At 45.1% G+C, this 27,777-nt stretch overlaps 3 protein-coding genes across 11 annotated transcripts in view; 1 reads left to right on the top strand and 2 right to left on the bottom strand.

Annotated features, from left to right (window-relative positions):
• The window catches only part of ZZEF1 (zinc finger ZZ-type and EF-hand domain containing 1), an 81,867-nt gene extending 75,591 nt beyond the window's left edge, over positions 1-6,276 (bottom strand). Inside the window, exon 1 of one of the 3 annotated variants that reach the window (XM_043531364.1) lies at positions 5,748-6,276. In XM_043531364.1, the coding sequence (XP_043387299.1) occupies positions 5,748-6,107 (360 nt within the window). In that variant the 5' untranslated portion in view covers positions 6,108-6,276. The remainder of the gene's footprint in view (positions 1-5,747) is intronic. The other 2 variants (XM_037880229.2, XM_037880230.2) reach the window with 2 other exon arrangements.
• An 89-nt stretch (positions 6,277-6,365) lies between these two features.
• On the top strand, positions 6,366-13,593 carry LOC102936557 (neuferricin). 4 transcript variants are annotated; one of them, XM_037880235.2, is made up of 4 exons: positions 6,366-6,514; positions 7,170-7,310; positions 8,750-8,933; positions 12,040-13,593. In XM_037880235.2, the coding sequence occupies exons 2-4, from the start codon at positions 7,256-7,258 to the stop codon at positions 12,248-12,250; spliced, it is 450 nt and encodes a 149-aa protein (XP_037736163.1). In that variant the 5' UTR covers positions 6,366-6,514; positions 7,170-7,255; the 3' UTR covers positions 12,251-13,593. The 4 variants fall into 4 exon arrangements, with proteins under 4 accessions (XP_037736163.1, XP_027687063.2, XP_037736162.1 ...); XM_027831262.3 differs by having other exon boundaries at positions 6,410-6,837; XM_037880234.2 differs by having other exon boundaries at positions 6,423-6,571.
• A 4,499-nt stretch (positions 13,594-18,092) lies between these two features.
• The window catches only part of ANKFY1 (ankyrin repeat and FYVE domain containing 1), a 53,315-nt gene continuing 43,630 nt past the window's right edge, over positions 18,093-27,777 (bottom strand). For 3 of the 4 annotated variants that reach the window (XM_037880231.2, XM_043531365.1, XM_037880232.2), the window contains exons 19-25: positions 26,409-26,585; positions 25,310-25,457; positions 24,974-25,064; positions 24,405-24,529; positions 23,341-23,487; positions 22,579-22,669; positions 18,093-20,755 (exon numbers count right to left, since the gene is read on the bottom strand). In XM_037880231.2, the coding sequence (XP_037736159.1) occupies positions 20,623-20,755; positions 22,579-22,669; positions 23,341-23,487; positions 24,405-24,529; positions 24,974-25,064; positions 25,310-25,457; positions 26,409-26,585 (912 nt within the window). In that variant the 3' untranslated portion in view covers positions 18,093-20,622. Of the gene's footprint in view, positions 20,756-22,578; positions 22,670-23,340; positions 23,488-24,404; positions 24,530-24,973; positions 25,065-25,309; positions 25,458-26,408; positions 26,586-27,777 lie in introns of those variants that run through there. The other variant, XM_037880233.2, reaches the window with a different exon arrangement.

Genomic DNA, 27,777 nt, shown 5'->3' with positions numbered 1-27,777 from the left:
AAATCCAAACTATAGTTGCATTTTCATAAAATTAGAGCTTTAGAACTCTAACTTTTATCTAACTGCCCCCCCCCCAAAAAAAACTAAACAAACAAAACCCAACTACTATGACTGGAAATGCAGCATGCAAAATGTCAGGAAGATCTGTTTCTCTTGAAATATGTAGAGGATTACCCTAACCTTAACTATGAAGAACTTAGCTGGGAGACCTATATATTTCAAAGCCGGTCAAAGCCAGTTTACACAGGGCTCCAGGTGCTTGTCTTATTTTTACAGTGTAGGAAATACAAGAAATCAAATTTATTGGGGGAGAGGATGTTTGTGTATGAATCCCTTGTTTTGTTGTTTGAATATCAAACTTAATATGCCTTTAAAAATAACATTAGAGCAGTGGTCACCAACCCATCCATCGCAATTGACTGGTCGATCCTGGAGCCTCTGCCAGTCCATCTTGATCTCCGGCCGCTAGAAGTTCGACAGCACAGCGGGGCTCAGGCCAGGAACTGGCCAATGGGAACGGCGGGGAAGGCGCTTGTGGGCGCAGGCAGAGCACGGAGACCTGATGGCCCCATTCCCCTGAGGGGCCGCAGAGGCATGCCATCAGCCAGCTGCTTTCAGAAGCGGCATGATGCCGGGACCAGGGCAGGCAAACTGGGAGCCACCTGTAGTAAGTGCCTCCCAGCCGGAGCCTGCACCTCGTACCCCCTCCTGCATCCCAACCCTCAGCCCCAGTCCAGAGCCCCCTCCTGCACCAAATTCCCTCCCAGAGCCCACACCCCCTCATGGACCCTAACCCCCTCCCCAGCCCGGAACCCCCTCCTGCACCAAACTTCCTCCCAGAGCCCAAACCCCTCACCTTCTCCTGCACCCCAACACTCTGTCCCAGCCTGGAGCCCCCTCTTGCACCCAAACTCCCACCCAGAGCTTGCACCCCTCACTCCTGCACCCCAATCCCCTGCCCCAGGCTCAGCCAATGCACACCCAACAGTTGAGACTATTACACTGATTTGTGACCAATCCCTGAAGGATTTTGGATCTATAAACCAGAAATGACACTAATAAAAAGTAAAACTCATGAAACGTCCAATGGATTCTATGAGATTAGGTGCAGTGTGACCATATGACCCCTGCACCCAAACTCCCTCCCAGAGCTTGCACCCCAACCCACTGCCCCAGGCTCAGCTGAGAGCTCCCCTCCCACACTCCAAACCCCTCGGCCCCAGCCCAGAGCCTGCACCCCCTCCCGCACCCTAACCACCTGCCCCAGCCTGGTGAAAGTGAGTGAGGGGGGAATGGAGTGAGTGGAGTGGGGCCTCGGGGAGGGGGCAGGGTAGATCCTGGGTTGATCTTAAATTCAAAAAGTGATCTTGTGTGTAAAAATGTTGGAGACCACTGCATTAGAGAGAGGTCACTTGAAATAACTAGTTAGCTCAAGATAGCTAGCCAAGTAACCATTACCTGCTTAAACTAGGTAAAAAGAAAAGGAGTACTTGTGGCACCTTAGCGACTAACCAATTTATTTGAGCATAAGCTTTCGTGAGCTACAGCTCACTTCATTGTAGGTCATGAAAGCTTATGCTCAAATAAATTGGTTAGTCTCTAAGGTGCCACAAGTACTCCTTTTCTTTTTGCGAATACAGACTAACACGGCTGTTACTCTGAAACCTGTCATTAAACTAGGTAGACTCCAGAAGATGAAGCCTAAAATAAGGAGCCTAAAAGCCTTGACAGCATCTCTATGGCACATAGCCCAGTTTCAGTTGGAGTGTTAGAGATTTCAGTTTTTCCTACAGCTGAGAATGTGTTTGCAACAATGATCAAACACTGTTGCTAGCACAGTTTCAGTGGTAGTGAGGTTATGGCATTAAGTGCAACAGCAAAGCAAGAAACTTAGAACTTTGTTTCTGAGTGGAACAATACAGTGAGAATTAACTTTATCAAACATTACTCAGGTTGTCAAAACAGAGTTCAAAGTACAGTTCAGAGTCAACCCACTGTTATCTTAATAAGACTTTTTCTCCTGACCTTTGAAGTCAAAAGATAGTGTATCCTGATTAATATTGGAAGCAAACAGTTTTTATGCTGTTAACAGGGCATGCCCTGAATATGAAGAATCAAACACACACCCTGAAATCACTTAATGACACTTCCACCCAGCAGTAAACCTGGAATTATATTTGTAGCTTCCAGAATCCCATATAAGAATATGTTTAGCCCACTACTGTTTAAGTAGACACTTACAGCTCCTGAGAGTAATAGGCTTGATCTGCTGACAGCTATTCTATCCTAATTGCTTAGGGTAACAATATATAGGTGAGATTTTCAAATATACTTCTTGACGCTCTGATTTTTTTTTTTAACATCCTGCGGTCAGGTAATTTATTTCCATACAGACAACAAAAAAGATTCCCCCAGGAGTAGAGTTAAAGCAACCTTCTGCGTCCACATGGATCCTCATTTCAGGATCAAGGTATAAGTACCCTGAAGTAGGAGAGATGGGGAGGAAGGCAGAGAGCAGATTAGTCAGTTGAGAGTATGCATTAGCTTAGTCTGTCCCTGGTCTTTTCTCAGGGAGAGGTGAGGGTGCTCCCTCCTTCTCTGAGGGCAAACAGACCCCAAGACTCACTTAGTTGCTCCTAGCTTCCCATCCTTCTTCAGCTCCCCCTCCCTTGGGACCCTTGCCCCAGGAACTGTGCCCCCTCAGCTGCTCCTCCCACACTCACTGTCCCCTCCCTCAGGGCATAGCCCTATGCCCTCACCTCTCCCTTCCCCTGGAAACTGGCTCCCTTTCTCATCACACTGGCACCCCCAGGTTCCAATACCTCCCACCACTGGGGACCCTCTGCTTCCCCCCCGCCCACCACCACTGGGGACCCTCTGCTACCCCCCCCCCAACAACCATTGGGGCTCCTATGCTCCCTTGTGTCCCACCACCAGCACAGGTTACCCTATGCTTCCCCCACCCACTAGAGGGTACCCTATGTTCCCCCCTCTCACCCTGAATCCTTGCCTGCCCCTCCCCCAGAGGCCCTAACACAGCAGAGGAAACTAACCATGAGAGAAATAGTCAGAGAACCCCGGCTCCTGGAGGAGAGGAACCTGCCTGTGCAGTGCTGCAAGTAAGAACTCTGCCTGGGGCATGCGCCACGAGAAGACCTCTGGTACAAAACTGGAGGGGGGTAGGTGCCCCCCTGCCCTCCCTAAATGGCACCCTGGCCAAGGCTCACAGCGGCTTCCCCACTGCTGTTTGTGTCAGCCCCATGCCTCTGCAGGGTGTGCATAGCAATGGAGGCAAGGGGTGTGCACTGAAACTGCCTCCCAGTGGCGAGTACAGGCAACCGGCTGCACAGAGGTGGGAGACCACCCTGTAGCCCACCCCCTGGGACACAGACTTGGCAGTCAGGCTGCACCTGACCTGCCTGTCCCAGTAACACCCGGGGGCCTGCCCCTCCACGGCAGGTACACCGCGATAGTAAGCAAGAGGGACAAAGTCTCGCACGCACGCCCAGCCCTGCCTCCTCCTCAGACAGTGATTTACATCTCTCCCAGCTGCCCGAACCGACATGCCCACTCAGAATGGCTGCCAGGGAGAGGCGCATGACTCCTCTAGTGGCTTATCTTTGCTTCCCCATCAGAATCTATTATTCTGCAAGGAAACAAACAAACAAAAAAAAATCTTTGGGGGACATGAATTCTGTGTGCGCACAGTGGTGCAGAATTCCCACAGGAATAGCACTAGGCATTCTTCCAATAATTTCCTATCTTTGCTACCATCAATTCCTCTCCACTAGAGATAGCAGCAACGGAAGTGCTAGCGTAGGTAGAGTACCCAGCAGTTGTAAGTGATTTAAATATCATCCATCTAACCTTGCTCAATACAGGTCTAAAAAAAATGGAAACTATCATGACAGCCTGTCTACACTAGTGCTACCATCATTGATAACAATACCAGATTTATATATTTGCAAAAAACAAACAAACAAAAAAAACTTAGTGTAAACAAGGCCTAAGAATGGAGCAACTGCCGAAGAGGTCTCTGTTACTCACCAGATAAATTTCACTATTGGTTAGTAATTATATTTCTGAAGCCCTCTGTCAGTTCATTTACATTTAGAACATACAATACTTTCCAGTTAAAACTCCAGAGATGTGCCTTCAGCTGTACAGACTAGAAAGATTAGCTAGTTTCCATAGCCTAAGAAACCATCATTTCTAAAAAAAATCATATGATATAATTGTTTTGCCATTTTGGGTGGAGAGAAAGCATGACAACATCAGGAAGAAAGGCCACAGTAAGCGCTTGGCAGACCCAGCTACTACACAGCTGGCTAGATGTATAAAGGTGGTGCTACAAATATCTGTGCCGCATTTCCTCTTATACCACTTCCTATTCTTCTCTGGCCTCTTCTGATCCTCCCAATCCCTACACTCCATAGTTCCTTATATGCTCCTCCGGTTCTTCTCCCTCATCCCAGTGCCCTCATTGTCCCACCTGTTCCCTCCCATCACAGCTCGTCTAGCCCACACATAACCCCCAAATGCATCTGATGATCCCTAGCCCCTCGAACTACCTCTAATCCTATTGGCCCCCATAGTTACCCTAATGTTCCTACAATCCCCCATTGTCCAAACTCTTTCAGTGCCTTTAATCCCTTCAACTCCTATTCCTCAGCCCCAGTCCTCCCGCCCACCACAACCTCCACTCAGCTAACATCCTCTGTATCCCCAATGTCACCACAACTTCCCTGTTTCCCTCACTAACCCCAATCATCACATGACTCCCCCCCCCATCCCCATACAACTCCCAGCCCCGCTCCTGTGCACTCAGCTAGCTCCCAATGCCCCAAGCACCACTTTGTTACATAAACCCCTTCAGCCTTCCTCCATTCCTATTTCTCTCAGCCTATCCTGATCCTCCCACTGCCTGCACCTCTCTCTAGCTCATCTCCCCCACTGCAGCACCCTCAACACTGATCTCCATCTAGTTACTTCAGACCCCCCCCGTCACTCCCTCCCCACCCCTCCCTCATCCCACCCCCACATCCGTCCCTGCCTTCCCACCCCACCTCTCCCTCACCCGTCCCTGCCTTCCCACCCCCCCCACTGATCAGTCACTCCCTCCCCACCTACCCCCTCATCCCTCCCCTCCAATCAGTCACTCCCTCCCCCCCTCATCCCACCCCCACATCCGTCCCTGCCTTCCCACCCCACCCCTCCCTCACCCGTCCCTGCCTTCCCACCCCCCATCAGTCACTCCCTCCCCACCGACTCCCTCATCCCACCCCTCCAATCAGTCACTCCCTCCCCCCTCATCCCACCCTCACATCCATCCCTGCCTTCCCACCCCCCCGATCAGTCACTTCCTCCCCACCTACCCCCTCATCCCGCCCCCCCAGTCACTCCGTTCCCCCTCATTCCACCCCCACATCCGTCCCTGCCTTCCCACCCCACCCCTCCCTCATCCTCCTCACCGTCCCTGCCTTCCCACCACCCCATCAGTCACTCCCTCCCCACCTACCCCCTCATCCTGCCCCTCCAATCAGTCACTCCCTCCCCCCTCATCCCACCCTCACATCCGTCCCTGCCTTCCCACCCCACCCCTCCCCCCGATCAGTCACTCCCTCCCCACCTACCCCCTCATCCCGCCCCTCCAATAAGTCACTCCCTCCCCCACATCCGTCCCTGCCTTCCCACCCCACCCCACCCCACCCCTCCCTCACCCTCCTCCCGCCCCTCCCCGCCCTCACCTCCTCGCTCTCGCTGCGGGCCCCGGCCGCCGGCCCCGAGGCGCGGCTCTCCAGCACCTCGCAGAACTGCTCCAGGCTGACGGCCTCCTCGCCGCGGCCCAGCCGCTCCTCCAGCCAGCGCACCAGGGTGCTGTGGTGGCGGGACACCAGCGACTCGGGCAGGGCGGCCTCCCGCAGCCGGGCCGTGGCCTCCCGCAGCCGGGCCTGCTCCAGCAGCACCGCGGCCGGCGGCAGCGGAGGGAGCGGGCCCAGCCCAGCCCAGGAGGCAGCCCCGGGCTGCTCGGCTGCCGCCGTCCCTTCCATCTCCTCCTCGGCCCCCTCCTCCTCCTCCTCGCTGCTGTGGCTCGCCACGTTCCCCATGGACCAGGAGCGCGCTCTTGCCGGCGGCGGCCTCAGGCCTCGCGCAGCCGCCGCCTCCGACCGACCCGGCTTAGTCAGCAGCCTCCCCCGGCCGCCCGACACCTGTCAATCCCGGAGGGAGGGGAGTCACACAGCCGCCAAGCGACAGCCGGCGTCGTAAAACCAGCACCCCGTCGGCGTTTTTACCAAATTACCGTAAAGCGAGGGGCGTCCTCGGGGTGAAGGCGGCGCCGTTGCCACACTGCCGTAATTTGACGAGTGAGGTCGTCGTGACACAACCAGCGACAACGCGCCGCCGTTCTTTTTGGCCGCGCCACCGTAAAGCGACGCAAGCGTCGTAAAAGCTAAGGCAAAAAGTACTTGCCCGCGGGCAAAATGGCGGCTGAACGCACCCGTGAAGAAACGGGGTGAGGCCCGCTGCCATTCCCGCCATTTTGATTACGGGCGGCTGCAGCCCTTTCAAGGCAGGCTTCGATGGGGCTAGGGGGGCTCGTGGTTCCCGCGCTGGGCGTGGCTGCCGCCTGGCTGCTGGGCCTCGGGCTCGATCCCAGCTCCTGGCCGCTCCCTTTCTTCTCCGGGCGGGGCCGGCTGCTGAGCCCCGCCGAGCTCGCGCGTTACACGGGCGCGCAGGGCGGCCCCGGCCTCTACCTGGCGGTGCTGGGGCAGGTGTTCGACGTGCGCCGGGGGCACAAGCACTACGGGCCGGGGGGGGCCTACAGTGTCTTCGCAGGTATCCCCTGTCGGCGCGGGATCCCGGGGAGAGCACCCCATGCCACTGGGTTTTGTCCCGGCCCCCCACCCCCGCTTTCCCCGTGGGGCAGGCCCAGAGCCCCGCTGCTCCTGCTGGCGGCAGGGTTGGAGCCAGCCCACCCCCCGCCGTCCCGTATGGATCCCGTAGCCGGGGGCAGGTAGGTTGTCGGCCTCTTTGGCTGAAACGGGGGGCAAGGGGCGCGCTGTGGATTACAGAGCGGATCCTTAGCTCGTCGGGGGGGGGGGTGTCCGTCTGCGCACCCACGAGCCGAAGCCTGTCCCAGCTGGATGCTCATCATGCCTGTCCTACAGGGAAAGATGCCTCCAGGGCTTTTGTGACCGGAGATTTCACCTCCACCGGCCTTGTGGATGATGTTTCTGGGTTATCTCCATCAGAAATGTTGACGATACAAAACTGGCTCTCTTTCTACAGCGAGAACTACATTTGTGTTGGTACGTGATCTGTAGCATAGCAGAGTAGTAATATAGCAGCATACCTGGCTTAATCCTCAGAAGCCTTGTTTGCTTTAGATAATCAACGCTTAATACTGTAGCAGATGAGCAGGCACACACTTGCATCCATAGAGTAATGGGCCCGCCAATTGTCTCGCTTCTCTAGCTGTGTTGTTATTCCAAGGAAAGCATTCTTTTAGTATTACAAAGTTACAGTTTGGGCTACCACATGCAAAGCAGCAAAAAATTCCCTTTGAAGCAGGTAGGACAGTAATGTGGTCCATATCAGTAGTGAAGACAGAGAGCTAAAAGCTGCACCAAACTCTTTTAATTCCTGAATTGTAACATGCCACAGAAAGTAGAAGAGAGTGATGTACCAAAAGTCTGTTTGTAGTTTAGAAGAATATACCAAATTTGCTGATTATTCCTCCTAAGAAGCTTGTAACAGGTGGGAGAGAGAGAGAGTTGAAGGAAAATGGGTATGTTTGAGTCCCAGTCCTATAAACACGCATCTGAATAATCCTGTTGAGTTCAGTGAGACTGTTTGCTCACAGCAAACATATTTTATCTCGGACCTGTTTACACTTAGCCAGGAATACGTGATGGAACTCAACCATGACTCTTGTATTTGTGACTAAAGGAATTAGGCAAGAGGATTGACCTTTTCATTTAGATAAACTAGAGCTTCCCTGAGCTGTTGGCTGAAAATGTATACTGACTTCTGTAACCTTACCTTCACACACAACAATTGTAAACCTGGTTTTTATTTCTGATCAATTCATCTTTTTTCACACTGGATATAGTGACTAATGTTCTCAAAGTATCTGAAATCTCCTGTGTTCCAGAAATTTGTCCCATTGACACCAGGATCCATTATGTGTACATCCATCTTACTCTGTACGTTAGCCAAGTAATTGGGTTTGGGGAGCATTGCAACAAGAAGGGAATTAAATGAGGAGTGTAAATTTTATTTTCTACTGCTACACAAATGTAATAAAATTGCAACAGTAAGAATAGTCTGACAGAAATCTATTTGGCATTTCAGGAGCAGTATTGTGAGAAAAGACTGTATAATGTGGGAAGCAGTGTTGTCTAGTGGTTAGATAAGAGGACTGATTGTTAAGACTCTTGGATTCTATTGATGATCTTCAGTGTGTGATTTAACATCTGTGCCAGTTTCTCCATCTGTAAAATAGGCTTAATTCATTATCTCTATCATGTCTATATGTTAATGTTTGTAAAATGTTTTGAGATTCCTGGTCAGAAGGGACTAAGTTGTGGACACTTAATTATGTTATTTCTAAAACAATATATGTGGGATTTCCCAAAGCAGCACTTATATAATACAGTATGCTGCTTTTGATAGGGTTCCTAGAGCTTTTTGAGGCATTTTTAAAAAAATGCTACGATCTTAGTGGCTCTTTTTGTTCCCTCAAAAGGCAAACTGGTAGGAAGATTCTATGATGAAAATGGGGCCCCCACAAAAGCTCTGGAACAGGCCAAGGCTGTCATTGAAGAAGTGCTGAAGTTCAATGGACAAAACGATGAGAAGAAGCAGTTCCCTCCCTGTAACTCTGAATGGAGCTCAACCAGTGGCAGCAGATTCTGGTGTTCCAAACAAAGGTAAACATTGCCTTCCTCCTGGTGTGGTCGGACTCTGCAGCGCCAAGCACCTTGACATCTCTGATCTGAGACCTTATCTACGCTGGTCTAAGTACCACAGACAGTTTTGGCACAGATCCAGTGGAAATCATTTTTGGTGTGGTTTGGCCAGGCAGCAAAGATGATTGTTTTGTATAAGTGTGTGGGCACTTAACCTCTTATCCCCATCCGACAGATGAGATAGCTAAGTAAACTATAGCAGAGGGAGAACTCTGCTATAGCTAAGAACTCCTTTCTGTTTGCAGGTTGATGCTAAGTGCTCTAAAACCTGCAAGGGGTTACTTGGATCCTCCCCACATTCTCCCCTCCCCTGTTCCTTGAGGTGGGGGGTCTGAGCCCCTTTCCCTGCTCCCCTCATGTGAGTTGAGACCAGAGGGTCCCTGTGCCTCTTGGGGAAGTGGGCTGAGCCTCTTTCCTTGAAATTTGAAATAGCTTAACTTGTCCATTCCTAATTCTAAGACATTTTTGAGTTTTGCTGAACTCTCATTCTGGGTGGGCTGAGATAACACAGAATTAAGGGTGCCCAATTGTAGCAAAGCTTTTTTGTCAGTGAATTATATCTAACACACAGGAGTGTTGCAAGTATTGCTTAGCAAGGCCCTTGTACAGCACTGTGGAAGTCAGAGCCTTCTAAGTACTTGCTCACTCTGGCAAGCCTCAGCTTAGTAGAATGGGTAGGAATTCTGTATTAGCATTAACATAGCCTGGGAAGTGGTATCTTCAGAGACCTTAAACTTAGAAAGTACAGAAGCTAACTTTAAGATTCTACTGTGTAGTATGTAAAATGCTGTTTATACTAACTACTATTCTGTTGGGGCTTTTTACCTAAAGATAGCAGTCTGAGTAGGCGAGTTGAGACCTGTGCGTGAGCAGCAATTCCAACAACTGAAACCAGTTGCAAGGATCTGATGGAAGCATTAGTACAAAATGAAGGTTGCAGTTTCCCAGCAGTTCTGCCCATGTAGTGAATGTTGGAGACAGTATCTGTCTGACAAAATTCATTTGAAGTTTGGCAGATGTAACCAGCATGAACTGCATTCTAATAAAAATCAGCAGAGAAACAAACACTGCCACAGATACCAGCGCCAACGGGCAAGACACATTTTTCTCTATTTACAGAAATGTACACGTAGCCCTTAAGCACTTGATTTTTAAATTAAAAAAAAAAAGGCGCAAATTGGAGAAAGTTCTGTGGAGAGCAACAAAAATGATTAGAGGTCTAGAAAACATGACCTATGAGGAAATATTGAAAGGAAGGGGTTTGTTTAGCCTGGAGGAGAGAAGACTGAGGGGGACATAAGTCTTCAAGTATGTAAAAGTTTTTATCAAGAGGAGGGTACTTGTCCTGTCCTCAGTAGTCAAGGAAAACAAGAAGTAATAGGCTTAAATTGCAGCAAGGGAGATTTAATGTAGACATTAGGGAAAACTTCCTAACTGTAAGGGTAGTTAAGAACTGGAACATATTACCTAGGGATGTTATGTAATCTCAGTCACACTGGAGATTTTTAAGAACATGTTATCTAGATCATCCTGGATGAGTGTTTGTCTAATACTTCAGGCCTGTCTACACCAAAAAGTAAGTCAACTTAAGTTGATGTACAGCTACCACAGTAATTAAAACCATGGTTCATGTGCACACTGTGCTTCTTCTGTCAGCTGTGTGCATCCCCACCAGGAGTGCTTCCACTGACTGAAGTGGGGCATTGTGGGGCACTGACAGCCAGAGCCCTACCTGGGGACTGACAGCTAACAAGCAATGGAAGTAACACAGGGAATACAGGGACCCTGTTGCCCTAATTCCATTGGCCTAAGTCATAGAACTCTTTCAGAAGTGGAGTCATGTTGATGTTCTGGGTGACTTACAGTGGCAGGAGCACTATTGTAGTGTAGACAGTTAGATGTAAGCTGCCTTATGTTGACCTAGCTCTGGAGTATAGAGTAGGCTTCAGTCCTATATTAGTGCTGGGGCCTGAACTAGATGACCTATTGAGGTCCTTTCCCCAACCTACATTTCTAGGATTCTCTGTTCCAGTGTGCTATTGAATTGAGGCCCATAGCATTTTCCTGTGGGTAATGTTTAGACGCAATACTGGATGGTGTTCAGTGCATTCAGCTCTTGTTTAAAAAAACACAGCTGTTAAGGAACTTTGCATCTTGCAGTACCAGGCCTGAGAAGAGGCAATAGTATATTAAGTTGACCTTTTCTTTAGTAACTTCAGCACAGGAGTCTATGGTATACATAATAAAAGGCATTGTTTTATTGCAAGAGAGTTTATCCACAAGAATATGAAAGGTGGGGAGGGGTGTCTGCTGTTTATGATATGATAGAAGTATATAAATCTTAAGTGGTGTGGAGAAAATGAATAAGGAAAAGTTATGTACTTGTTCCCATAATATAACTAGGGGCCACCAAATGAAAATAATGGGTAGCAGGTTTAAAACAAATAAAAGGAAGTTCTTCATTCAACACGCACTCAACCTGTGGAACTCCTTGCAAGAGGAGATTGTGAAGGCTAGGACTATAATGGGTTTAAAAGAGAACTGGATAAATTCATGGAGGTTAAGTTCATTAATGGCTATCCCTAGCCTCTGTTAGTCAGAGGGTGGAGATGGATGGCAGGAGAGAGATCACTAGATCATTACTTGTTAAGTTCACTCCCTCTGGGGCACCTGGCATTGGCCACTGTCAGGGGGCTGGATGGACCTTTGGTCTGACCCAGTATGGCTATTCTTGTGGTGTTTGGGGGGATTTTAAGAAATGGAGAAATAAAGGATGAATGTTAGTCATTTGCTCTTTGCTGGGTGAGAGTACCCAGAGTGAAACTTACTTTACAGGGTCCAGCCAACAACTTGTTGCTCAGTAGGTCCAACAAAAGTTACCAGAAAGCTTGTGGATGCTGGATAATAAGGTTGCTGGCTTCTGGAAATGCTTAGCCCAGGTTTCAGTGTATGTGTAGTTGCCCCCCACCCCTCCTTCAGAAGGGTCTCCCACTCAGCTGAGGGTGGGAAATAATATGGGTTGATTTAAGCTGTTAGCTTGTATTTGATCATATTCTTCTGTCCCTAGTGGGGGAGTGAACAGAGACTGGATTGGAGTCCCCAGGAAGCTGTACAAGCCTGGTTTCAGGGACAGTCAATGTGTGTGTGTAAGAACTACTGGACCTCCCTCTGGACAATTGGATTCTGAGCACAGTGACAGAGGTGACTTGGACAATCCTAACTTGCAAGAATACAAGGGATGCTATACACTAGCTGACTGGTGTGTGTTAAAAGATTAAGGGAATAGCCATGTTGGACTGGATATGCATTTATTGTCCTAAAATGAAATAGTTGATTAGGTACAATAAAAAAATGCATGTTTTGAGCTGCACAGTGGATTCTCTGGTATTTAAGACCAGGGAGACTTAAACAGGAATCAGTTTGTATAAATTATACTTGAGTATATGTAAACGCCATGCAAAAATGCCAGTATAAGCAATGGAAATGTGAGACAGGGAGCATGGTAAAGAAAATGTTAACGCAGAAAATCATCTTTGCTGATAGCTGTTTCTGTAGCTTGTTGTTGGTGCATTGGTACTTAAGTTTGTCAAGAAAAAATTTTTCTTCTGCAATCAAGAAGTAGATGTACGGATGGAATGGTGCCGGTGGGTGTACTAGCTCATGTGTGGTGAGTTCTGAGCTAGCACACCACTACACTGCAGACCCATTTTCATGGACAAGCATACAAACCAGCCCACCTCTCTTCTGTCCCATCACAACATGGCTCTTCTTACACTAGAGTTGTGCTAATACTCACTAATCTTCACATACCACCACCAACGTGCTGAGAAATGACTTAGCACTGCAAAGGCTTCAGTTACTTCTGTAGTCATACTGTTAAACATCTACTAGCCTGTATGGTTTAAACTATCCAAAAGCTACACTTGTCAAACGAACCCAGGACAGTAGGTGATGCGTTATCAGTGTTTCTACCATTCTTTGGGTATAGGAAACATTAAGGTATACCCAGACCTTCTCTAAACTCTCCCTCCAAATGCTTCCTATGACTTGCTATTTCCATAATACTTACAAGCCATGAGTCACCTGTTCTAACTGAACCATGAAAGTGATCCACAGGCAGGTAAATGATTTTACTACTATAATCTGTCTTTCCTCCTCCTCCTCCCTTACTCTCATTTACTACCTCTACATGTTGCATTGTCTCTAATTATATTGTAAAGTCTTTTTGTGCAGAAAAGACCCAACCCATGTGGTGTTCTAATTTGCAAAATCCAATAGTGTTGTGTGTTGCCTAAATACTAATGCAAATTAGTACTGTTATTCTGTGCAGGGCTACTCTGTACAAATTAGTGCATTAAACTGTTTTACAAAAGAAGAAAGCTTCCTGTCTCCCTTGCCCAGTTCTTTCCCCTCCACCACAAAATGGTTAACTAGTGCAAGTCACTAGTGACTGAGCAGAAGACAGCAAAGTAGTATTCAAGAACTCACATAAAGAACATGCTATGTACCCCCCAAAATTTAGAGCTAGCACACCAGGTTCACTATAGCCTGGCTTTTTTTAAATGGTGTACAGCAACAAATATGGTTGTGGTTTATAAATTTATTAAAGGTTGTTTTTCTAGTTGTGGTGCCTCTAAGTTTTATGGTACTTCTGTCTCCTAGGCTTGAAGCTTCTAGCCACCTCCCAAAGCTTCTATTGGGAAGCTGAAGTTAATACACCTTAGGTCTGCTGGAAAGGAAACAAGTAGCTGAAACTACCTTGTTTATCTGTTACAGGGGCAAAACTCCCTTAGGATGTGGCTCTGAAACATGTCTTATGGTGCTGAATGTAGCCCTAGATTTTTAAATTTATGATGTGCCTAAATTAGACTTCAATGCAGCAAGCTTTGCAAAATCTTCACTAAACTGCAAATGACAATGGACAGTCATGGTCCTTGTAGTGATAAGAGTACTATGATGCAGTCTCCCTGAAAATGGCATTGTCCCCTTGAAGCCAGATAATCCTCCTTACTTGGCCTAGGACAGTAATGCAAAATGAAGACAAAATGCTTCAAAAGGAATTTCCACATTTTGCATTTTCTTCCATTTGTGATACAAGATTTCTGGTGCACATTTCAAACAAAGGACACTTCAGATGTTGGGGGACTGAAGGTAACTTTAGATTGTAACGTCCAGATAAGGGTAATTCATTTTCTCCCATGACCCACAGAATGTGAACTTGATATAACGGACAACTGAAATAGAGACAGGCTGTCCAAAACATTACATACCGTAACAGTGAGTTACTTACATTGCTTGCCTTTTTCATGGTGGCTGTAGTGAGGTGTCTAATGGCAGACTGTTGTACTGAGATTTTCATTTCAGTCTCAAGGAAATGTTTTGCAGAAGATAAGCAGCTCAAGCTGATGGGGTGAAATAAACCTGCAAGTCTCTCCCTGGGTTAACTGATAACCTAGTCCCCATTGGGACCTGCTGCTATTAACCCAGTGCAGTATAATTGCATGCTAGGAAGCCTATGGCATTTCATTATATCATTGCCAAAAAAAAAAAAAGGGGGGGGGGGGAGGAGGTTGGTTTGCAGCAGAAAGCCACTTTTTACAGGTGAGTAGAACTGTGTTAATCTTTGCCCAACCCCCAGGGGCAACTAACAAGAAACAGGGCTGGAGAGAGTTTGGAAGCAGGCTTCCAAAAAGGTACAACTAGAGGACAGATCTGTTCAACCAAATGAACAAGGCAGACAGTAAATCACTAATGCTGAACACCTGACTAAACCTTGTAACATACACATTACTGTAGGAGGAGTCAGCTGTACAGCCCTTCCTGCTTTTAGAGAGGAGAAATAATCAGATTCCTTAAGAGCCTTAGTATTATATCCTAGTGACAACTGAGGACAGGAGTGAGATTAATAACCAGTTAATTAAGTGCCACAAAAGAACAGGAATTGTATAAAGAAAGGAAGCAGTAAGATCCTTTCAAGTACTTGTGCAATAGTTCTGCAGGGGAAAACTGTGGCCTAAGGCTGAGTTGATCAATTAAAAACAAAAAACCCACAGATTTTAACTAGTGACAGACATTTCATCTGAGTGTAGGTTGGAGGCTGCTGTGTGCACTATGAAATCCATAATAGCTAGCTTAGAAATTGCATCATGAATCAGACATCTGGTTTTCAACCAGACAACTTGGTCTAAAAGGGACCCTCCCCCAGCCTGGTGAAAGTGAGCAACAGAGGGAGGGGATGAAGTGAGTGGGGCAGGGCCTCAGAGAAGGGGCAGGGCAAAGGTGTCAGTTAGAAAGTTGGCAACCCTAATGATACATACCAAAAATCAGATATCCATTCAAGAGAGAGTGTTCATATTGAGGTGAAAGGAGTGACACTATACTCTTGGGAACCGATGCTCAGCTGCTGTAAATTGGCAGAACACCAACAGTGAGCAAGAATTCACTAGATGGAGGTGGTTAGAAGTCATTGAATATCCTCCACTCTCAGGGGTGGGGAGGGGAAGAGGGAGGTATTAAGAATAGCACTTTCACTTCAGTTATGCACATACTATTTACAACAAGGATGGTTTAGTATTTGCAGTGTTCTACCCACCTGAATTATCTAGCCTGATGCTTGGACTACAGCAAACAAAGTTAGCTTAACAGGTTACTCCCATGGAGGCTGTAGCATTCTACAGCTGAGGGCTTGGTTAACATTCCAGGAAGGATAATGGGAATTCATCAGGATGATAAAGCAAGGAGACCTTAGATACACCTCTATATTATATTATTCTGCAGGGTAGCATATAGTTCAGGGAATTACTTCCATAATCAGATGGATCAATGGTAACAAGGTATAGTTCTTCAATGAAGTTCATAACATCTCAATTAGTGATTTTTAGCAAATATTTATTGTTAAAACATATGCATCACAAATAATCCTAGCAAAATGCTTTTGGCTGGTTTTACAGGTACTCCGGAGCTTCCCTTTTTGAAGTAAAGCTGCACAGATTAGACAACACTTAAAAGTGGCATCTGCCAAGGGTAACAGGACTTTGCACTCATGGTTTTGCTTATTTCCTTTCAATTAACTTCCAACTCTACTACATTTAATGCATCTGCAGTTAAAAATTGGTTTGGGAAAAACACTGACTGAAGGTCCAGACCTGGGCAGTACAGGAAATCAGAACTACACAGGAATGACTGCAGCCAAGCCTATTGAAAGGGGTTTGAGTGCATAATTTGATATCAGTTCGGAGTACAGCAGAGTCAGTCTGCCAAAATAATGCTAGTTAAGCAATTATACAAGAATTTTACAATACATGATGTCTGGAATAATCACTATTTGGTTAAGATAATCATTTACAAAACAAGGTAAGTGGAAACAGAATTAAATCTTACTCCCAGGTAAGTAATGTTTACTGGTAATAAACATTTTCCTTCTTGCTTGGAAACTGACTTAGGGTATAAGACTTCTCTTGCTACACTTTGTCATTACTGATGCAATAGAGGATGTATTTTTGTATCCAGGTTTATAGCCCATGATGTATTTTATCTAGTTATCCTCAGTTTACTATAAGGATTCATTACAGAGTAGGAATATTGCAAAGATACATTTTTAGAATGGACTGAACAGAAAATGCCATTGTTCTAAGACTTTATTTCAGAAACAGCAAAAAGTTTCACATTATAGTTTGACGACCAGTAAGCTTCGAATGATTTTACTTTTACACCTCAGTAAAACACGCAACAGTAAATTTGTTGCAATATCCAGGTCTGCAGCAAATTGCTGTTAAGAGGGGAAATTCATCAAAATATAAACTACACTTGGTCTACAAAAAACTCCCTATGTTCATTTGTTATACAGCGGATCTTATATATGCTACGTGACAAGGAAGTTGTAGAAGCCACTGGTCTCCATACAGGAAGTCTTTAAGGCATCTGTAAACTTGTAGCAAGTTAATTAGTAATGCTTTGTTAGTACCTTTAACACCAGTAATTTCAAAACACATTCTCATTTACTAGAGTGAAACAGGTTATTCCCCCCCCTCCCCAGACTTTTACTTCAATTGCTAATTTTAAATTAGAATGAGTTTTGTGCTTGGATGAGGGGCTGGATTGACTATGCTGGAGACTGAATTCCTCTTCACTACAGAACAAGCACCACAAATTTTCCCCATTCAGCCATAAGTGCCTGAAACCCTAACCTAACAAAAAACTGCATGTAGGGCCAAGAAGGGAGTTCATTCTCATGCTCATCAAACCCTTGACATCTGCAAACAGACTGTTTAACATTTTCTAAGTTGTGAGTATCCAAAAACAGCAGGGGTGGAAGGGTTTTTTTGGTCACAGTCATAAATATACCACATAAAGGAAGAAGTGCATTATTTGTTTGCCAAGTTAGAAATGTACTGACCACCACCAGAGATCTTCAAGAGCTTTAACTTGATTTGTGCCCTTTCAGAGTATGACTACCAACCCTAACACAAAGAGCTGTGAGAAAAAAAATGCACACCAGGTAGATCGTGTTCACAGGAATTGAAGCTGAGGTGTGGTAAACACCCCCTTAAAAAAAAAAAAAGATTGTAAACAGGGTTTTACTTATGAGGTAAAAGATGGGGGGATACTAGGTAGTTTGGGCTGGCTTTTGCTCAAACTGTTTTTGGGGGGCGTTAATCTGGCAGAGAACAATGTTTATAAATTTGTTTAATAATTTCTAAGCTAGTTGCCAAGAAAACTCACAGCAAAGGCACTTTAAATTTGTCAAATTCCCATTGAGAATGTAGTTCCTTTGAATTTGCTCTCAGATGCATATTTCAGGTTGTACATGGAAGGGCTATTAATACTCATACCTACCTTTAAATTCCAATGAGGAATAGAGGACAGTTTCAGAACGAATGCTGGTGTAATTTAAAAGTGCTAGGTAGGATTTACCAGAGAATTTAGGATTGTTGCATTTTTAAAGCCACCATTAATTTCTACACCACCCCTTGAAAGTGAGTTTGCAACACAGTAGCATAGGCTAGTATAAGAAACTGAACCTGCTCTGGATCTACTCTAAAGACTGCCAAGCACTTCTCAGAGGCCTTCCCAAAGTGAAGTAAAACTGGAAGTCAAATCTGCCTTAGTGGATTAAAAAAAAAGCCTATTGATAATGGTACGGGGCCAAAACTCAATTCTACAAGTCAAATATTCTAATCCTTTTGAGACTAATTGCTGTAAAGCACTAGACAGATCAAGTCTTGTCAACTTTCTAACAAAGTCCATTTATGAATCACTATGCAAATGACTCTGCAATAACCACTCCTATCCTCTAGTGCTGCATCTTTCCTCCTCTGGACAGGTTTTAAGTGGGAAAGACAGCAAGCAAACGTGAAAAGTTACACTTCATCACTGGATGTGGTCAGTCAACCAGTTAAACTGACAAGACAATCATTTATTTTATCCATTTGCAATTTTACCACAGTAAATGGGAATTTAACTTATGCAGACCCATGATGGAGTGACTGACATTTTAAAACATGATCAGAAGTGATACATGATTATTCTTAAATTGTCCAGGATTTCTTTTGATAGTTTAAACTATCATGTTTTGTAATTAAGTGCTTTTGGAGACTCATTCATGCCATCCTTCTCAAGTGTCTCAGAACAAGTCTGCTGCAAGTTGATATTCAAAAAGTTCGTTATGCTGAAGGTACACGCTCTTTACATTAGAGAAGAACACCACCTTTTAAGAAAGTGCTAGTACTTGTCATTTCTTGAAAGAACAGGGCTATTGACATTACAACCAACATGATTTGCACTGATAGAGAATGAAAATTAAGTTGGTCCATTATTTCACTCTAGTGTTACTAAGTTCAGGGTTCCAGTTTTTGCCCCATATGTTGGAAGACCGATCAGTGAATTAAGATTCCATCTAATATGTACTAGATGGGTGTCAGGTCTTTGTTTTAATGCACAAGCCCAAATTTTGCCTAGCAAAGCAAATATCCTATAAATAACAAATATAAAAAAGTAGCACTCTGGTTTGTCAGCTCTTTTTACATATATAGGCAAAAGGTACTGGACATGTCACTAGTCCAGAAGACAGGGAAACTGAAGTTATGAATATCTGCACCCCTATTGCACGCACTGTATCACGTAAAAGTAGTGGTTAATGAACACTAAAAAAAAATATATACACAACTGATTTGTTTGTGGAGCAGAGATGGGAATGCTGCATTTAGTCTGATCTACATTTATCTCCCAGGGCTTAAAAAAAACTAACAAGGCAAGACATTTTAATTAAGTACAAATTAAACTGACTGACATCTTTGCCTATCACACAACAGTCAGTTCACCAGAGTAAGTGCTTACTAGCAGCTAAGTGATTTATGGGCTACTTTGGGGGCAGAGGAGGATGGGGGGGACCTGTGTCATTGTTTCATAGGTTCAGCCTATTTAAGAGGGGACCACAGCCAGGCCAGAAAAAACCCATTGCAGTTATAGTGTGCCAAGGTTTGACATCAGGCTGTTTCACAGTGCAGTCAGAACTCCCTGCAACCCAACCGCCTACCATTTGATAGTGAACCTCCAAATACTGCCAGTAACTGGCCATTTTGCTGGATTTGGAGACCTGTTCTGACAGTCTAGAAGTGCAGAAGCACCATGCTTTGTATCAGTGGAGTGGCTGTTCCCTCGTGCCCTGATTAACCATAGTCTTTAGAGCCAAGAAAAATACTACTAGTAACCAGCGTCTCTTGTAGGATTCACAACGCAGCCCCAGCACTATTCCTCTGCAACAAGTACAGCGACCCAATCTGTTCTCCTTTAGTGTGTCTTCAATTAGTGTAAGCTTAGATCTGTTCTTGGAGCACTTAAATTACACAAGAATTGTTTTGAAGCCAGAAAGACCACTGATGCAAATAGTACAACAAAAAAAAGTGGACTTAATCAGTTCTAGCAGCCATGAAGAAGGTCTGCCAATTAAAAGGATCCTGCATTTCCTCTTGAACATGCTGGCGCTAATGAGACATTTACTAAGGAGGTATCAATATGCGGAACTGCAATTCTGAGTCCTTTATAATCAGAGATATTGTAAAGCTCTCTCTTGTAAGGCCACGATTCTTCAGCTATGCCCCTTTAAACCCTGTTTAAAGATTTAACTCAAAATGGGTCACGGCTGTCACAGCACAGTCCAGTTTTATAAAAAGAGCCTTCTATGGAGAAAGGGAACACCTATCTTTGAAGACAATGCAAAAAGTTACTATTTACCCCTGAAGCTTAGTGCCATCTCTTAATAGCCCAAAATGGCAAGACTTTAGAGTCACTCAATGCAATACATCAGGGCAAGCACAGACCTGTGTTATTTTGATCAGCACTGGACAGCAGGCTGATGCAATTTTAATGTCCATGCCTGTGGCAACTAGGAGGGTCTAACTCAATTCAGGTTTATCACAATTTTAGATGATCCGCTCCAATTCATTTACCAGTGAAGTCTATCACAGCCCAACACATTTATAGTCATACAAAATCATTTATACTGGAATATATCATAACATGGTCCTTAATTAGTTCAGTCTATTGCCAAAGGAAGGCATGTATAGGCCTCCCCTTTCCTGTGTACAGGGCTTGCTAGCAGAGCTGCTGTCTGAAGAGCACTGACCGAGAATCCCCCTAATCCCACAACATACTAGGAGACTCCTCCCAGAGTCAAGACATCAAAGCAGATGTTGCAAACTCGAACAGGCTTGTTTAAGTCAAATTTTATGATGGGAATCTCCTTTGTTGAGCATCTATGGCAGAGCAGACGTCCACAGTGCCGGCTGCGGGGGGAGGGAGAAAAGCATGAGAGAGTTAGTTGTTTATAATCTCAACATCAAACAATGAAGACCATGTTGTATGCTCAGACACCCTGGTGAGAGTGAAGAGTCAATGTTTTAGTGTTTGAGAGGTTACAAAAAGAAGAGTCATCCTTCATAGTAAGTGGCAGTTCTTTTATTAAAAAAAGCGACCCCAGTGTCTGGTGGCAGAAAACTGCTTCCACTATAGTTATTTACCAACCACGGGTGGATTGTGGAGCCATCCTCCTGCTAAAAACACTTATTACATGAGCAGAGTTAATAGCTCCAGCTCTTCCCATACCAATACTGTTCTAGAATCCAATTGCATTTTCTGTATGAAACACGAACTAGAATCAGTTCTATCTTAGAGAAACATTCCAGCCTAATCAGAGGAGAGTTAATACTAAGTGAGTGAGGAAGCCTCCCGTTTTTGGAGTCTGTTCCTAATTCCTGAGATCACGGATACTGATCCTTCAACACTGGAAACCGTTCTGCTAGTCCCGCCGAGGGAGCTACAGTAGTTAACACCAACTTTTCATCTCCCCATCTAGGTGATGTTTGTCCCTCACATGCATCTTGGCTGTAGGACTGATCAGTCCCTACTGAAAAGGCCTAATAGCAGCCAACCTATGCAAGCCTGAATTACGATTGGGTTTCTACTACAGCTTCCCTGATGAGCGTGGACATAGAAGCCCTCACTTTGAACCCAATGAAAAATATTAGCCAAGAGCAGCCTATATCAGCTTTGCAGATTAGTTCAGAAAAAGCATCTATGGCCACATAGGTCAAAGAAACTGTGGTGGACTCCTGCTAGAAACACCTGCATTTAAAGCACTTTTCACACAGTCGAACCTCAGTTACGAACACCTTGAGAAAGGAGGTTGTAACTGAAACGTTTGTAGCTCTTGAAAGAACCATAAACGTTTTGTTCACCGTTTACAAGAAAAATGCTGCTTTCCCTTTGTTCTTTAGAGTTTACATTGAACACAGTACTGTACTGTATTTGCTTTCCCCCCTCCCCACTCATCTCTGCTGCTGCCTGATTGTATACATCTGGTTCCAAATGCGGTGTGTGGTTGATCGGTAAGTTCGTAACCGAGGTTCTACAAAAATGCGTACAGGACCACAATCCAATAAACTGTCAGACTGCTTTCAGAGTCCCTATGGTTTTCCTTCTTTGCTACAGCTTGTGAGCCCTGCTGTAACTGACAGCAGGTTCCCAAGGCAGTGTGGGTGAGGTAATATCTTTTATTGTCCCAACCTCTGTTGGTGAGGGACAATCAGTTGTTCCAGTAAAAGATATTCCTCACCCACCTGGTCTCATATCCTGGGACCACCATGGCTACAACTACACATCTTACAGCAGGTTTCCCTCTCCAACAAACACAGCAAGTGGCTTCTCGCCCCAATGAAAAAGGAGTTCCCTTGACAGGCAACCTCCTTCCTTACATGCAACTCCAGGCAGCTGACTGCCCAGCAGCTAGTCATTCAGATGGTAACCTGCACCTGAGAGCTGTTTCAGCCAGGCCATGGGGCTCTGAAAAAGCCCTCTTCTACCTAGCAATTGAAGTAGGAGATGGAAGAGGGCTTTAATTCAGAGGGATCAAGTACTCATTTATCCACATGTATTTTATAGCACTCCAGAAGATTATGCTTCTTCCAAGATTGCTTAAACCAAGCCAGTTATATTCTGAAAATTAGTTGGTTTTTTGTTTTTTGTGGGTTTCTTTTTTTTTTTTTTTTTTTTTTTTTTGGGGGGGGGGGGGCACTACTTCTGTAGTAATATGTTTAATACATTTAGTTACCAATGATGCTTCCTTGTTGTGACTCCAAACTTGGCAGTGCATTCATAGCAGTTGGAGCCATCACACCAGGGAGGTTCTTTTGACAGCATATCTGTAAGGAAGGCAAGATAAATCCTTAAAGTACCTGTACGTCCCTTGAAACAAGTCTCTCCCCCTTCATAGCTCAAACATTTTTATGACTATATTTAGAATGGTCACCTTGCCCCTGCTTTCAGAGCTTAGATCACTGCCATCACAGACTCAAACAGCTGAACAATTGCCCACCAACCTTAATGAAACTGTATTTAGCATATTTGGTGCCAAAGTTCAGAATGTTTAGTAGAATTTTCTGAAGTAAATGGAAGCTGGACCCTGCTGCAAATGTTTGCAACTAGAGTGCAACATTAAATGAGAACCAGAAAGACAGTTGTTCTCATTGTCCAAGACACGTGCAAAGAGCATACTGCAAGTGGTCAAGGGGTATATTTAACAAATGTTCCATTTTGAAAACCAATGTGATGTAAGTAGATAAAATATCCCCCTTTTAAGAAAGGGTAAGGTAAAGGGTTATGGCCAGAGTTAAAGCCCAAGTGCCTGAAGCGAAGCACAGATCCACTGAAGAGGTTGAGCAAAGGTATGAGCACTTGCAACTCTCAGTGAAATCTGTATGAGCCCAGGTCCCCTCAAAGTCAGACCACTAATTTAGGGTCCCAACTTTAAGCAGGTCTCACTGATAAAAAAGGCCTAGGCTTTTGTTAAGCCTTGAGTGCCAAATGTACTTACCCAAGAGTCTAAAGAGAAGCTGTTTTGTAGCAACTTGGTAGTTGAAGATATTGACTCCTTGGTTATTGTTAACCCCAAGACGAGCCCCAGCTCTCACAATAGCACGGCACAAGTTAGCATTTCCCTTCATATAGGCCAACAGAAGCACTGAAAAGCAGAGGCAGACATTTTCCCACACTTACAGATGCAACATGTGGAGACACTTGTGTAACAGACAGTATGGACACACGCAATATTCAAGGACTACTGCGTCAACTTAAGTGTTATATGGGCTAGTGATTGTATTCTTAACTCAATGGGGGAGATACACGGTTTCCTGCAGGAACTGAAGTTACTAGGGAATAAATTAGTGCAAATCCCTAGACAGGTAACTCTGGAGAAAAAAGTCTCAGTCCTTGGGGGAAAATTGGAGAGACTAGTTTTATTTGGTTCAAGAGGCCCGGCAAGCAAAGAACAAATGTATGACATAGAGAGGTCACATACACTGCATCCAAGAACTGACATGGAACTATGACCAAGAGAGACAAACCTTGCACTACTTTAATCCTACCAGAATCCCTAGGAAGAAGACAGGTAACTGGCTGATAAGCTAGGCCTGCTGTTTATTCAGAGAAAAGTATTTACAGAGAAGATGCATCTTTACAAATAGTATTTCACTTTATGAAACCGGGATGGTCACTGGTTAACCCTGTCATTATCCTTGAAAGCCCAGGAGTACTGGTGCAGAACTGAAGTCATACCTGCTGATATAATCAATGAAATGCAGGAGTTTGCAGCCTAAAACTCTGGAGAGAGGTGGTCCTGATAGCTAAAGGTCTGAAGTGTAAGGGAGGCACCCTCTAAGAGCCCATAAAGCGATCACAGGTACAGTTACCTTGAAACTGTGACAACTTTTAGTTTGGTCTTGCAAAGTAGTAGTAGATTTAAAATTTATTAACTGAATATGTGCATCTCAGTTTTACAAGTGTAATGCTAACTAGTCTTGCTTTTCTCAGTTCACATCCATCGTATAGTATTTAAAAAACAGCAACATTCAGATTCTAGACATACTATATTCTGGTTACCTGTGTTTCCTTCAGCATCAGGTTTGTCTAGGGGATATTCTGGCATACACTCTAAGAAGAGCTCACAGATGGCTGCTGCATTATCTTTCCCATAATGTCCCAGAATGTGCATTGGTGACTGACCTCTGACAACACAAAAGACACTCAGATATTGGAACAGATCTGCATGTAATGCAGACCAAGGTGTGTTTATACTATATTTACTTCAGTCAGCTTCAGACTGACTTGTCCATAAAGCAGTGTGGGAGCCAGTTTTAAAGCACATCATGGGTAAATAAAGTTTACATTGTTTTCTTGAATCAGTGATTTAGAGTTCAATGCATGTGATTTAAGTGGTTAATTCATGCTGAGAAAAGATAGTGAAAGAATTGTTAAGAGGTGTTTGAATAAAGTGAATTTTGAACATTTGCTTTGTGCACTTTCAAAGTGCATCAATTGTCAACTTCTAAGCTAGATCTACAGAATTAAAAGTTTTGATGCAGTCATATTTATATATACACAATTATTAGATCATAAGCAACTTTTTAAAAGTCTGTTCATGCAGAGTAGTACGCAACAGCAGTATTTACCGAAGATTAAAGGCTTCGGCATCCACATTACATTCCGTCAGGAGGATACGGATATTGTTTAGACGACCATGCATCACGGCCAGATGAAGAGCTGGGGAGGGGGAAAGACAAATCCAAGGTTCAAGTGGCATTCCTGACATCCCAGAATAGTTAGGAAGCCTGGCAAAGTCACATACCCACATTTTTTAAGTTTGATTTCTATGACTTAGCCTGTCCCTTTCATACTCTTGAAAAAATTGGAATCCACTCAGCAGCCAGCTCCCAAACCAGAGGATACCAAGAGCTGGATTGCTAAACTGCAAAGATTTGCAAAAGTTTAGAAGTAGATACATTTACCATTATTTCCATTTTCATCCACAGCTGCAAAGTCCACTCCATTCTCTAGAAGGACGGAGCAAATTGTGGGCAGGTCCTGCTGAGCAGCTAGGTGGAGAGCAGTCTGGCGGTGCTTAGTCAGCTCATTCACCTTTGCACCTGCAAGAAGCTGTTAGAAAACATGAGAATGAAGAGATCCCTAAAATGTCTCCTTTGAGAACATTAGCAGCCAGTACACTAGATAATTTCCACTTCAATGTATTACATAAATGCTTTCCAATTAGTTCTTACACCACCTCTAGGTGTGAGGCAAATATTATACAGAGATGAACTGAGGCAGAGATTAAGTGGTCATATGAAGTTTGACCAAGACTTGGTACTATGACACATGGATCTCAACTCACAGTTTAATGTTGTAGACTGGGGCGGGTAAACTTTTTGGCCTAACGGCCGCATTGGCTTTCCAAAATTGTATAGGGGGGCCAGTTAGAGGAGGCTGTGCCTCCCCAAACAGCCAGGTGTGGCCCAGCCCCCATCCCTTATCCAACCCCCGCTGCTTCTCTCCCCCCAGGACCCCTGCCCTATCCATGCCCCCCGCCCCTGGCTCTGTCCCCTGACTGCCCCCAGAACCCCTGCCTGACTGCCCCCCCCGCCAACCCATCCCACCCCCCCTCCTTCCTGACCCCCCCCATTCGCCCCCCCTGTTCCCCGCCCTCTGACCACCCCACAAACTCCCCTTCTCTCTATCCAACCCTCCCTGCCCCCTGACAGGCAGCCGCGCCGCACAGACGACTGGGTCAGGCCTCTGCACTGCCCCACCCCAGGAGCTCACAGCCCTGATGCCCAGAGAATTATGCCGGTGGTGCAGTGAGCTGAGGCTGTGGGGGAGGGGGAACAGCAGGGGAGGGGCCGGGGGCTAGCCTCCCTGGCCAGGAGCTCAGGGGCGGGCAGAATGGTCCCACGGGCCAGATGTGGGCCGCGGGCTGTAGTTTGCCCACCTCCGCTGTAGACTCTAGGTGACTCCTGAGCTATTTTAGGAAGGTTTATAATCTGCATTGAGACACTTGAAGAAAGTCAAGTACATTAAGCTTCTATCATTCGAATCCTCTTGAGTACATACCAGATTGCGCACAATGATTTCTGAGCCCGCTTGTACAGCTAGATGTAAAGGTGTTAGCTTAGAAGCATCCTGGACTCTAGAATTCACATTTGCTTGGACACTGATCAGGAAGAGCACACTCTCAATATCAGAATTCTGAACAGCTACATGGAGGAAGTTCCGACCTTTGTTATCCACCTGAAGCAGTGAGAGAGAGCGCGTGCATGTATACAATGAAGCTTTACATAAAGGCCTTCCTGAAGAGCAGGACAGACCAAGTCTATTGCTGGATGATCACTGGAGCTCTGTTTTTAACTAGACGTATGTTCCAAGGCACAATGTCTCAATTATTGAATCATCCTTTTCTCTGGCTTTGAGAAATGCAGTCTTGCCCCACTCACATCCTTTCAGAATGCTACTGCAAAGATCATTTTCCTACCCTGTCACTTTGACCACATCACCCTTCTCTATGCATCTCTCTGCTGGTTCCCTTTCTATCATACCAAACACAAGCTACTTGGTTTCACCTACGAGGCCCTTCACAGCCTATCATTTCATTCAGTATAAAAAGGTCAGCCTCCCCCTGAAATGGCCAGTGATGCCAGCCTCCATCGCCCACTTGTTAAGCTTCCAAACAAGAACCGTTTTCTCCCATGCTGGAGTTGCCTGTAAACATTTGCAAAAACTCATCCTTCTTCACATCTCTCCTTAAAGAGAACTGAGCTGTGCTGCCCACAGATAAAACTTGACAATCTTTTAGGATGGTGGTGTACTGAGACATCTGCCCATCATGCTCACCAATAATGCCCCATTGTTTCCTTGTGTTGTCTGTATATCCATATGTTTTCTCTGGTCTTATATTTAGACCAAGCTCCATAGAGAAAAGGGATTGTCTTTGTTCTGTTTGTACAGAACGTGGTCAACAACAGAGCTCTTAGATGTTACAATAATACAAATACAAGCAACCTGCTGCCCTCATCAGTCATTACCTGCAAGCACAGAGCCAGTTCTCATTCTTTCACTATTAAATCAGAAGTTAGAGATGGAGGAGACCCACTGGATAGATCAATTCCCTGCAACTGATACTAAGTTGCCAAGAAATATGGTTGAATGCATTTGCTAGCTCTTAAAAAGGTCCTCCATTTTCAAACCAGTATTTTACAAGCTTGTATTGTTTCATATTTTTGTATCTTTCTACATCTCATATCTTGTAATTTCTAGGTGTAATTGCAAGATGGATAATATTTTAATGAAACAGGCAAAACAGGTTAACAGTTCTGTTATTTGTGGAACACAATATTATTTTGGTTAAATGTATTTACAGGAGTAAAACGGTTAATGCAAGGGAAGGCAACATACAATCCTCACACACTAATGCAAGATGTGCTTA

The sequence above is a fragment of the Chelonia mydas genome, chromosome 17, assembly GCF_015237465.2.
Source record: "Chelonia mydas isolate rCheMyd1 chromosome 17, rCheMyd1.pri.v2, whole genome shotgun sequence".
Lineage (NCBI taxonomy): Eukaryota > Metazoa > Chordata > Testudines > Cheloniidae > Chelonia > Chelonia mydas.
This window is presented reverse-complemented; position numbering and strand designations above follow the sequence as displayed.

Coding starts and splice junctions, on each gene's coding strand:
- LOC102936557 (XM_027831262.3), top strand. CDS start 6,582: ATGGGGCTAGGGGGGCTCGTGGTTCCCGCGCTGGGCGTGGCTGCCGCC. Junction 7,311..8,749: donor CGAGAACTACATTTGTGTTG/GTACGTGATCTG, acceptor TTCCCTCAAAAG/GCAAACTGGTAGGAAGATTC. Junction 8,934..12,039: donor TTCTGGTGTTCCAAACAAAG/GTAAACATTGCC, acceptor TTCTGTCCCTAG/TGGGGGAGTGAACAGAGACT.